Raw genomic sequence first — 12,185 nt, forward strand, 5'->3', positions numbered from 1 at the left:
GCTCAAAAATTCCTGTAGATAGTTATTACAGCCATGAAATTAAAAGATGCCTGCTCTTTCGGAGGAAAGCCATGACAAATCTGGACAGCATATTAAAAAGCAAAGACATCAGCTGGCTGACAAAGATTTGTTTAGTCAAAATTATGATTTTTACAGTAGCAATGTAAGGCTGTGAGAGTTGAACTATTAGGAAAGCTGAGTGATGTAGAATCAATGCTTTTGAATTGTGATGCTGGAAAAAAATTTTTTGAGAGTTCCTTGGACAGCAAGGAGATCAAATCAGTCAATACTTTTTTGTATAATAGCTTTTTATTTTTCAAAATGCATGCAAAGATAGTTTTTAACATTTCTCCCTACCTCTCCACTGTTTTCTTCCCCTAGCCAGCAAAAAATCCAATATAGGTTAAATATGTTAAATTCTTCTAAACAAATTTCCACATTTATCATGCTGCACAAGAAAAATCAGATCAAAAAGGGAAAAAAAAAGAGGGGAAAAAAAAACAAGCAAAAATGGTTAAAATCTTATATTGTGTCTGTCCCCTTGGCCCTCTCTCTGGATGCAGATGACTCTCTTCAATCACAATTCTATTAGAATTGGTTTGTATTAATCTATATTTAAATAAGTTCCAGCTATTTACTGGAAGGCTAAATACTGATTCTGAAGCTTTAAATACTTTTTTCACATGATGAGAAGACAGGATTCATCAGAAAAGACTCTAATGTTAGGGAAGATTGCAGACCAAAGGAAAAGGGGACTGTGGAGGATGAGATAGAGTGTATCATGGAAACACCACATATTTAGATAGATTTTGGGAGATAGGTGAGGATAGAAGGGCTTGGGTATGCTATGTTCATGGGCTGATAAAGAGTTAAACATGACTGAACAACCTTCCATCTTAGAATTAAGACCAGAGACCTATTCCCTTCTTTCCATCCTGAAACTATGACCAGGGCCCTTCCTCCCCTGTGGATGCATGTGCTTTTGCTCAATCTCATCTTGCACTGCCTATGGACAATACAACAGAGTCCTGAACCCTGCAACAGCAAAAGGTACCCTGAAATCTCCATCCAACTGGTTGTCCAACCCTGCCACCACACATGAATAAGAGTTCCTGAAACTGCCACCAATGCAGCCATCACCAAGGTCTTCCACTGTGGTGGTGCCCACCTGAGTTTGCACTATGTTCCAGGCCAGATTCCCACTCCCACGATTAAGAACTTTCCTGCCTACCTCTAAGTTGTCTTGGGTTGAAAAATTGTTTCACCTGACACTTTGTTGCTTCTGTCCCTCCAGTATTCTATTTGAAAAAATTATTTTAGGAGTTTTTGGAGAGGAATTTGGGAGAGCTCAGCTGAGTGCTTTTCTACTTCATCTTTTTTTTCCTCTTTCAGATAATAGTTCCTAGAATTCATCAAAAACTTAGGCTTTTTTGTGGTCTTTTTTTTTTTTTTAAGTTAAGTTTATTTATTTTTAATACACATTTCTTTATGAATCATGTTGGGAGAGAAAAATCAGAATAAAGGGGAAAAACAATGAGAGAGATTAACCTGACTTTTTAAAGTCAACTCAATTCAAAGTTCTGGATTTAGAATCATAGGACCAGATCTGAATTCCAATTCTGCAATTCACTACTTGCATGATCTAGAGTTATTTGGGCCCGTTTCCTTATGTGTAAAATCGATCAATAAATAAACATTTATTAAATACTTACTTTTTAACAAAATAATCACACCTCTAGCACCTAATTTATCATTATTGACAATTAATCTTTCAGTATTAGACAAATCATTTACAAATCCTGTCTTCAATTTCCTCACCTGTAAAATTTATTAGAGTGACTCCTGGAACTGATGCTGAGTGAGATGAGCAGGACCAGGAGATCATTATATACTTCAACAACAATACTAGATGATGACCAGTTCTGATGGATCAGGCCATCCTCAGCAACGAGATCAACCAAATCATTTCTAATGGAGCAGTAATGAACTGAGCCAGCTATGCCCAGAAAAAGAACTCTGGGAGATGACTAAAAACCATTACACTGAATTCCCAATCCCTATATTTTTGCCCACCTGCATTTTTGATTTCATTCACAAGCTAATTGTACAATAATTCAGAGTCTGATTCTTTTTGTACAGCAAAATAACGATTTGGTCATGTATACTTATTGTGTATCTAAGTTATATTTTAATATATTTAACATCTACTGGTCATCCTGCCATCTAGGGGAGGGGGTGGGGGGGTAAAAGGTGAAAAATTGGAACAAGAGGTTTGGCAATTGTTAATGCTGTAAAGTTACCCATGTATATATCCTGTAAATTAAAGGCTATTAAATAAAAAAAAAATAATAATAATAAAAAATAAAAATTAAAAAAAAAAAAAAAAAAGAGTGACTCGTGGAACGATTTGCGATTTAAATCGTGCCGCCTTTCTTGGTTTCCTCCTCCCCTTTCCAAAAAAGACCACCCATCCCCAAGGAAGGCGCGGAAGAACCACTCGCCTCCTCGCGAGGAGGCGGAACACTGTCGCACGCTCTTCATCTGGAACCTTTGCGGAGAAGGTGCTTGTTTACCGGAGGGACCGGAAAGGGAGGGACCAGAAAGGCAGCAGCACACCGGCGATGTGGGGGCTGAGGGCCGTGAGGGCTCGTGCCTGGGGCCTGGCTGGGCGCCGCGGCGCAGGCCGAGGGACCGACTGGCCTTGGGCAACAGGATTAGAAGGTGGGTGGCGATCGCGCCGCTCCCCGCTCCTTAGGCACAACTCAGCCAGCCGCTCGCAGAAAGCTCCGTGGTGGCAAGTGCGCCGGCGCGCGCTCAGAGTCCGGGGGAAGGAGGGGAAAGCGATTGCAGAACTCCGGAGGAAAGTGTCCCTTGGGGGCGGGGCCTAAGAATCCGCCCGGGCAACCTTGACTCTGAACTTTCTGCCTCCGAGCTTCTGGTAACCTTGGGAGAATTATTCCCAAGAATTACCTTTCCAGGTTACCTTTCCAGAATTATTTTCTTCTGCTTTATAGCCTTAGTTTTTTTTTTAAACTAACAAACTATTTTCTTCCCCGTTAAAAACAAAACGTTTGCAACCATTGCAAGTAAGACAAATTATTTCGGTTGAGGCCGTGTTTATAGCTCATCCTCTCTTGTCTGGAAGTGGATGGCATAGATAATCATCTGATCTCTATATGAGAATCATGGTTTTCATTGCAGTAATATGTCTTTCAAAGGGATATGTGTGTATGTGCGCATGTATATATGTACATCTTTTTTTTTTTTATTTTGTTCTTTTTTATTCAAATAAATACTACATATTTTCCTTCCTTCCTTCCTTCCTTCCTTCCTTCCTTCCTTCCTTCCTTCCTTCCTTCCCTCCTTCCTTCCTTCCCTTCTTCCCTTCCTTCCCTCCTTCCTTCTTTCCTTCCCTCCTTCCTTCCTTCCTTCCTTCCCTCCTTCCTTCCTTCCTTCCCTCCTTCCTTCCTTCCTTCGCTCCTTCCTTCCTTCCCCCCTTCCTTCCTTCCTTCCTTCCCTTCTTCCCTTCCCTCCTTCTTTCCTTTCCCTTCCTTCCTTCCTTCCTCCTTCCTTCCCCTCCTTCCTTCCTTCCCTCCTTCCTCCTTCCTTCTTTCCTTCCTCCTTCCTTCCCTCCTTCCTTCCCTCCTTCCTTCCTTCCTTCCTTCTTCTTCCTTCCTTCCTTCCCTCCTTCCTTCCTTCCCTCCTTCCTTCCCTCCTTCCTTCCTTCCTTCCTTCCTTCCTTCCTTCCTTCCTTCCTTCCCTCCTTCCTTTTCCCTCCTTCCTTCCTTCCTTCCTTCCTTCCTTCCTTCCTTCCTTCCCTTCTTCCTTCCTTCCTTCCTTCCTTCCTTCCTTCCTTCCTTCCTTTCCTTCCTTCCTTCCTTTCTTCCCTTCCTTCCTTCCCTCCTTCCTTCCCTCCTTCCTTCCCTCCTTCCTTCCCTCCTTCCTTCCTTCCTTCCTTCTTAAATTACTTTTTATTGACAGAACCCATGCCAGGATAATTTCTTACAACATTATCCCTTGCACTCATTTTCTTTCTTTTATAAAAAGCTTTTTATTTTCCAAACATATGCCTACTTTTCAACATTCATCCTTGCAAAACTTTGTATTCCAAATTTTTTTTCTCCCTCCTTCCCTTCCCCATGTCTCCTCCTCTGAAAGGCAAGTAATCCAATATATGTTAAACATGTGCAACACTCTATGTATACTTATAATTTTAAAAGCTGCCTGAAAATTTTTTCTTTCTGTGTTTCCTTCTGAGTTTCTTTTGTCCTCTGTTATGCATTCATTTTTTTCTTCTCTCTCCACCTCACATTAGAGAAGGCAGCCATTAGATATATGTGTATAACACATATATGTAACACATACATGTATATCATATGTATTAAAACCATACCATATATGTCTTTTGTCAGTTCTTTCTCTAGAGGCAGATAGTATCTTCCTTAATAAGGTAGTTGATTTGATTATTTATAATACTTAAAATGACTTAAGTCATTCATATTTCTTAAAACAATATTGTTGTTACTCTATACATACAGCATTCTCTTGGTTCTGCTCATTTCACTCATTTTTTCATGCAAATCTTTCCACATTTTTCTAAAATCTACCAGTTCATCATTTCTTGTAGCACAATTACATCATGATAATGTACTATAACTTGCTTAGCTATTCCCCAATTGACAGGCAGCCCTTCAATGACAATACTTTACCCCAACAAAGAGAGCTGCTGTAAATAGTTTAGAATATATAAGTTCTATTCCTTTTTATCTAGTTACATTCGGAAACAGACTTGACAATGATATTGCTGGGTCAAAACAGTTTTATAACTCTTTGGGCATAATTCTAGGTTGCTCTCCAAAATGGTTAGATCAGTTCATATTTCCATCAACAGTATGTTAGTATCCCAATTTTTCCACGTCCCCTTTGTCATTTTCCCTTTCTATCATTTTAGCCAACCTTATAGGCATAAGATAATCTATCAACAGTGTTTAAATTTGTCTTTCTCTAATCAATAATAATTTAGAACATTTTTTCCTATGATTGAATATAGTTTTGATTTGTTCATCTAAAAACTGCCTATTCGATATTCTTTGACCCTTTATCATTTGGAGAATAATTCATATTCTTATAAATTTGACAGAGTTCTCTAGCCATGTTCTTATTTTATAAATTATTTCATTTCTGCTCATTGTATTCTGCATTAGTTCACACAAGTCTTCTCAGAAGTCTCAACTCATGTCATTTCTTGTTGCACAATAATATTCTATTACATTCATAAATTATCACATTCTTAGACCATTATTTTACAGCCATTCCCCAGTTTAGCATCCAGTCCCTTAGTTTCTATTTCTTTGCTATCATAAATAAAAAACAGCAGTTTTCATTTAAAAGTAAGTCTGCAAACACTTAATGGCATATCAGTATTCTGAATGGTAGTGGAGGTAAATGAAAGACAAAAATAGTCATTGTATCAAGGAACTTAAAATTTTTTTTAGTTAATTTTTTTCAATGAATAAAATCACTTTTTTATTCCTTGTGAATCCCCTTCATATCAATTAAAAACAAAACAAAACAAAACCCTGAAACCCTTGTAACAAATAATATATAGTGGTCCTATTGGTCACATCCAAAAAAAAGAAAATATTTCATTCTTCAGTCTAAGTTTCATTTCTCTGTAAAAAAGTTGGTAGTATACTTGCTACCATTTTATCTTTTGGAATCTTGGACATTTTGATCACAGTGATCATAGCTTTCAAAGTGGTTGGTCTTGACAGTATTGATGTTGTTATATGAATTGTTCTTCTTTAAATGTTCATTTTAATTTGCGTCAGTTGATCCAGGTTTCTCACTCTTCCATTTGATCATTTCTTATGACACAGTAGTATTCCATTGCCTTCATATATTGTAACCCTCGCTAATGGGTTTCCAGTTCTTTGTTGCTATGAAAAGAGCTGCTGTAAATATTTTTTTACATATGCTTGCTTTTGATCTCTTTGGGGCATGTGTGTAAGAGTGATATTGCTTTGTCAAAAGATAGGAAAAGTTAATAATTTTGGAGGCATAATAGCATATTGCTTTCCAGAGTAAATAACCAATTCATTTCTCTACAAACAGGACATTAATGTACCTTTTTTCCTTCAGTCTATTCTAACAATCGCCATTTTCCCCTTTTTTGATGGTGTTTTGAGCAAAGTTTTTTAAGGTTTGGGATATACTAAAATCCAGTAGAGGAAAATGCAAGACATAAAAAAAGCAAGTTAGCTTTATTGTGCCACTACACTATTGTGTAGAAGCAGGCTAACCAGTCAGTTCCCTCTTTATTTGTGCTCTGTAAAGGATCTTAATTTTTAGGCTTGTGAATTTCCTACGATCTTTTTCATTATCTGGTTTCTCCCTTCTTTCTTACCATAAATTTTTGTGAAGAGGGAGCCTTGGGGAGACCCTTTTTCCACCAGTAGTAACACTTTGGTATTGGTAGCTGGTTACAGGGAGTTTTCATACTCCACAGCTGCCTAACCCTGATTAGGGAATGGGAGGTTAAAACTGTTGGCAACAGCAACATTTCCTGCTTAATTTTCTGACAATGTTTTATCTTATTTGGGGAGGCTATTTAGGTGGTGTAGGCCAGGAAGCATTTAAAAATATTTCTGGAGACCAATGGCTGGTAAAACTTTGCTTCCCAGCCTCAGGGAATCTCGGTCCAGAAGCTACCTTAGAGATAATTCATTTTTGGTAAGGGAGTTGCCTCCATTCCTCAACAGAAACACCCCAGTCATGTGTGTGTTGATTTTGATTTCAGTAGGACCAGCTTCCAGATTTTGCTGATCACACATTTAGCCAGCCTTAAAAGCACCTTATGGGTACCTTAAAGTACCACTTTATGGGCACCTCCTAATCATCTCAGAGTTAAGCGGATTTTGGCATAGCAAAGAGTGAAAGCTACAAGCAATCTTATTTTAGATTGAATCCCTTGTAGATTTCAGCATCCTATCCTTGTTACTAGGGATTTTGATTTTCCCTAGGAGCTTCTTAGTTTAGTGGGGCAGAGGTGGGAGAGAGGGGAGGCTACTGGATTCCTTACAACTTTGCTATGAGGTGGCACTTCAGAGTTAGCAGTCTTTTTGTAGTGAGAAATAATTACAAACCGAAGAATTACTTTCGAAGGTTATTGCATGTTACCCTCAACACAGCTTCATGTTACCTCTCTCAGCAGCTGGGCTGTTTGCTGACATTCCATCTCCCATTTCTTTGTACTGACTGCTGTCATCCCTGGAATTCATTCCCTCTTCACCTTTGTTTATCATCTAGGCTATTCTCAAGTGTTACATTATATTGGAAGATTTTATAACCTCTTCTGCTCCTTTACTCACTCTTCCAATTGATAGTATATTCTTACTAAAATCAACTTGTTTTTATTTTGCATTTGCTTTTTATATGTGTTTTTCTCTGTAAAGCAAGAGATACCCTCAAAAGTTTTTTCTTTTTCTTAATACACCCAGTTTTTCACATGAAATATAGTTAAAAGTTTTTAATTTCACTTAAAAATTTTTGAATTACAAATTCTTTCTTTCCAGTCATTGAGAAGGGAAGCAGTAATGATACCCCATAACAAATCCTGTTCTTGACACATAATAGGCATCAATAAATGTTTATAGAATGATTGAATGAATGAATGTACCCTTTCTTCTTGGAGACAATTAAACTGAGATGATGTAACTTGTCCAAAGGGCATATGGCTAATCTGGTAATTTCTAAGAGATTTATATCATAGTGTCATCAATTTAGAGGTCTTTTTGTGGTGGCTAAAAATTGCAAGTTAAGGGGGTGCCTGTCAATTGAGGAATGGCTAAACAAACTGTGGTATATCATTGTAATGGAATATTCTTATGCTATTAAAAAGGACAAGCAGGATGCTTTCAGAAAAACTTAAGACTTATATAAACTGATGTAAAGTAAAGGAAACAGAATTAGGAGAACATTATACCCAGTAAGAGCAATAGTGTATGATGTAGAATTGGAGATGACTTAGCAGTTCTCAGCAATGCAACGATCCAGGACATCTCAAAGAACTAATGATAACGCATACTATCTGCCTCCAAAGAATTTATTTGAATACAGATTGAAGCATGATATTTTTTACTTTCTTTCATTCTTTTTCTTTTATTCAAGTCTTCTTACACAAAACAACTGATACATAAAAAAAAAGAAAAAAAAACACTGTTTTACTCCTCCCCCTGCCACACCATGCATAAATATAAAATTAAATTAAATCCCAGCTGAAGGTTTTGTGCTTCCTTCTGATTATTACTAATAGCTTTTTATTTGTGGGGAGATGAATGCAACAAAAAATAACACATTGCTGAATCAAATAAGCCCAAAGAGCACATTAAACTTGGCAGCATAGAGGGCCATCTGCTGAGATGACCTTGATTCAGTGCCCTTTATAGAAGCATAGAATTATATAGCTGTAAGTCTTCTGAGACTTAACTGTGGCTTTACTAGCTTTATTTCCGTAGTTTAGTTTAAATGGCAACTTTGGAACAGTTTTCTCCAAGATCAAAACAATATTCAGTACTATTTATACTGAAAGTTACAGATGTTGCAAGGGATAACTCCCACCCAAGGTGTCTAGGAACTTTCAGGACCCAGAGAATGAAGGAGCTCTAGGAGATCAAATATGGAAGAGCCATAGGATCCAACAGTTCAGTGTTATTAGAGATTTGGGAAACTCAAGAAAATTAACCCACCATATTCCCTTCAGATCATAGAATTTAAAGCTGGAAGAAATCTTAAAGAACAACTCAGAGGCCATAAGATATATTAGAAAGCTGTGGGAGTTGGAGTCTGGAAAAGCTATGCTCCAATTCTACAGACAATCCTATTATAAGTGCTTTGCTCCATTTACTTAGCATCAGAATTTGAAAGGATCTCAGTGGTTATCTGGTCCAACCTATTCATGAAGGGAATCTGCCACTAACATATTCAATAAATGGTCATCTGGACTCAGTCACCTCCAAAGGTTTCATATTCTACTTTTGTATAACTTTGATTTTTAGGAAGTTTTCTCTGACATCAGTCCTACATTTGCCTCTTCACAATTTTCCATTTATTGTCCCTACTTCTGCCCTCTGGGACAAAAGAATAAATCTGATCCTTCTTCCACATATTCCTTCAAGTGTTTGAAGACAATTATCATGTCACCCTTGAATCTTTTGCTCCCTGTCCTGAACATTCCTAATTCCTTCTTCAAATCCCACCTAACTTGGACTTAAGGACTCAAGGATCTTCAACATTCTGGTAGCTCTTTCCTGGGTGCTTTCTACTTTACTTAAATTGTTGCACCCAGAACTGAACACAACACTCTAGAGTAAAGTACAGAGGAACTATCATTTCCTTATTCTTGAAAACCGTATCTCTTATAATGTAGCGCAAGATGGAATTAGCTTTTTTTTTTTCCTGAGGCAATTGGGGTTGAGTGACTTGCCCAGGGTCACACACCTAGGAAGTATTAAGTATCTGAAGTCACATTTGAACTCAGGTCCTCCTCACTTGAGGGCTGGTGCTCTATTTACTGTGCCATCTAGTTGCCCTGGAATTAGCTTTTTTTGTCTGTCACATCATATTGTTTACTTATATGTGGTTTTACAAACTTCTAAAACTTTAGGATTTTTTTCAGACCAGCTACAGAGTTACTATGTATGTGAAATGAATTATTGAGCCATTAATATCTCTCTCTGTCTTTCTCTATGTCTCTCTCTCTCTCTCTCTCTCTCTCTCACACACACACACACACACACACACACACAGACACAAACACACAGACACAGACACATACACATACCCTTACACTATGTGGATATGAGATGTAATACAAAATACTTTAATAATATATAACATTTTATTAATGACAATATAATCACATAATATGATCAATATCTTTTAATATTCTATTCACATATCTATTATTAATATATGTGATCATACCATTTATATTGTACATATATATATATGTGTGTGTATATATATGTATGTATGTATTTATATATAGTCACTAATGATCTAATAATTTTCTTCCAAAGACACACTAATTCAGTAGCTGGTTTAAAAAAGACTGAAGGCTTTAGTAGACTATAAACTAAATATGAATAAGTAATATGATATGACAGCAAAACAAATGAATAATTAATTATATTAAATTTATATGTTAAACATTTTAATACACATTAAAAATATATATATTTAATGTCACACATAAACATATGTGTTTATATCTATGTATTTTTGAACTGAATTTGCTAGAACTATTGATTTAACAACTTTTAACTCTTTGCTATCATACTCCCCACTTTCACTCTCTCTCTCTTCTACCCCCAAAACTTTTGATTTTATGTCATATTGTTAATTATGTTTTGTTTAGGTTAAAACTGGGAAGTTTCTTCCACATTCTCTGCCCACTCCCTCTAATTTTTAAAAAAATCATTTCCTTACATTTTACTAATGTATTTTATGTGACCTTGCACATTGGGACTTCCCAAGCTAGCCCATTATCTATTCCAAAGGGATATTTCCAGTATTTCACTGGCTCAAGTTTTTTATTGATAAGGGTATTCCCTCTATCTTTGTAAGTGATCTATCCTTTCTGATTATGTTCTTGTCCATGACTTTCCCTAAATCATCAATAGAAGAAACACCATACAGATTATGGGATTTCCTTTAGTTCTTTTAAATTTCTCTGAGCACTAATATAGTACTAGATAGCCAAATTTTATCCATTGGTCTTACTATTTGACTAACTCACTTTATTTTTTCCTGTTTCCAAAGGTATAATTAAGTCAATAGATTAGGGAAACATTCAATGTCATTTCTTTGAAATATAATTTTCACTGCCATGCTACCACTCATGGTTAAAGCTTACTTTCAAAGGTCCTAAGCTCTAGAGTAGCAGTAGTGGCAACTGCAGGGGGTGAGGAATGGAAACATGTTCCTAGACTATACTAGCCACAAGTAGTTGACCAGGATCCCAAGCATTCTCCTCACTCACAGATGAGAAAGCAAGCCCAAAGGTTAACTCATAACTTCCAAAACATGTTAAATTGTGGAGGTAGAACCAAGCTGACAAAATATAGAAGCACTCAGCTAGGTTCTCTCAGCATTCCCCACCAAACAACTTTAAAATAATAACTCAAATTAAATTCAGGAATAGTAGAACTAATAAAAGTTGAGAATGAGACATTCTTTCAGCCTAGATCAATGTAGGAGTTGAGAAAAAGAAATAGAGAAATCTGAGACAAGGGGGACGAGATTGGCTGGGGCCAACATGGATGAAACACTAGTGGTAGGACTAGGTGGTGGTGACAGAAGTAGCAGCAGCTTCAGGAGCTCTCAAGCCAGAAATAACTTGGCAGCTGGTCAGAAAGAGATTACAGAGTATCCTTCTGCTAGTACTGGGTGAAGAACCAGGTACAGTTTGTCATACTCTATTTCATATATCCAATTCTGGGTCAGTTCAAAGGCATTGAGGAGCCCTTTTACTCAAGAGGTGAATAAAACCTTGAGGGGCAATATCACTTCTGGTCCCAAGCAATCAAAAATCGTGAGGAACAGTATCATTTCTGGTCTCAAGGAAGGAAAAGTATTGATTGCAATCCTAAGGGATCCAGGACATTTCCTGGTAAGGATCAGAATATAGGCCAAAAGACACCTCTTTCCAGATCACACTACTTTGGAAGCAATGTAAACTTCCAGAACCCCAGAACAAGCTCTGAAAATAGCAGTGCAAAAAAGCCTGAAGCTTGAGACAAAGCCTCTCATATAGCAGCAGAGCCCAACATTAATGTAAAGTTCCAAATCAAGAAATAGGGTAAGAAAATGAGGAAACAACAAAGGAAAGAACCTGACCATGGTGACATGGGAAAAACAAACGAAGCTATCTTGGTGATAGCTTTGAAAAAAAAGGCAGAAAAGATACTAAAGAATAGTATTATAGAAGAATACTAATATAAATACAAAAGCAGAATTGGCCAAAAGGAAAAAGAGGTAGGAAAAATCATTGATGTAAATGACTCCTTAAAAAGCACTTTTCCAAATGGAAAAAGGAACAAAAACTCAAACTCACTAGAAAAAAAAATTTATTAAAAAATTAGAATTGGTAAATGGAAGCTAATGACTCCATTAGATGTCAAGAA

The 12,185-nt window shown here is 36.9% G+C and overlaps 1 protein-coding gene across 1 annotated transcript in view; it reads left to right on the forward strand.

Moving 5' to 3' along the window:
- The first annotated feature begins 2,447 nt into the window (after window positions 1-2,447).
- COQ3 (coenzyme Q3, methyltransferase) overlaps window positions 2,448-12,185 on the forward strand; it is a 30,676-nt gene continuing 20,938 nt past the window's right edge. Inside the window, exon 1 of the mRNA XM_031964495.1 lies at window positions 2,448-2,721. Within this exon, the coding sequence (XP_031820355.1) occupies window positions 2,622-2,721 (100 nt within the window). The 5' untranslated portion in view covers window positions 2,448-2,621. The remainder of the gene's footprint in view (window positions 2,722-12,185) is intronic.

Source organism: Sarcophilus harrisii, chromosome 4, assembly GCF_902635505.1.
Source record: "Sarcophilus harrisii chromosome 4, mSarHar1.11, whole genome shotgun sequence".
Taxonomy (NCBI): domain Eukaryota; kingdom Metazoa; phylum Chordata; class Mammalia; order Dasyuromorphia; family Dasyuridae; genus Sarcophilus; species Sarcophilus harrisii.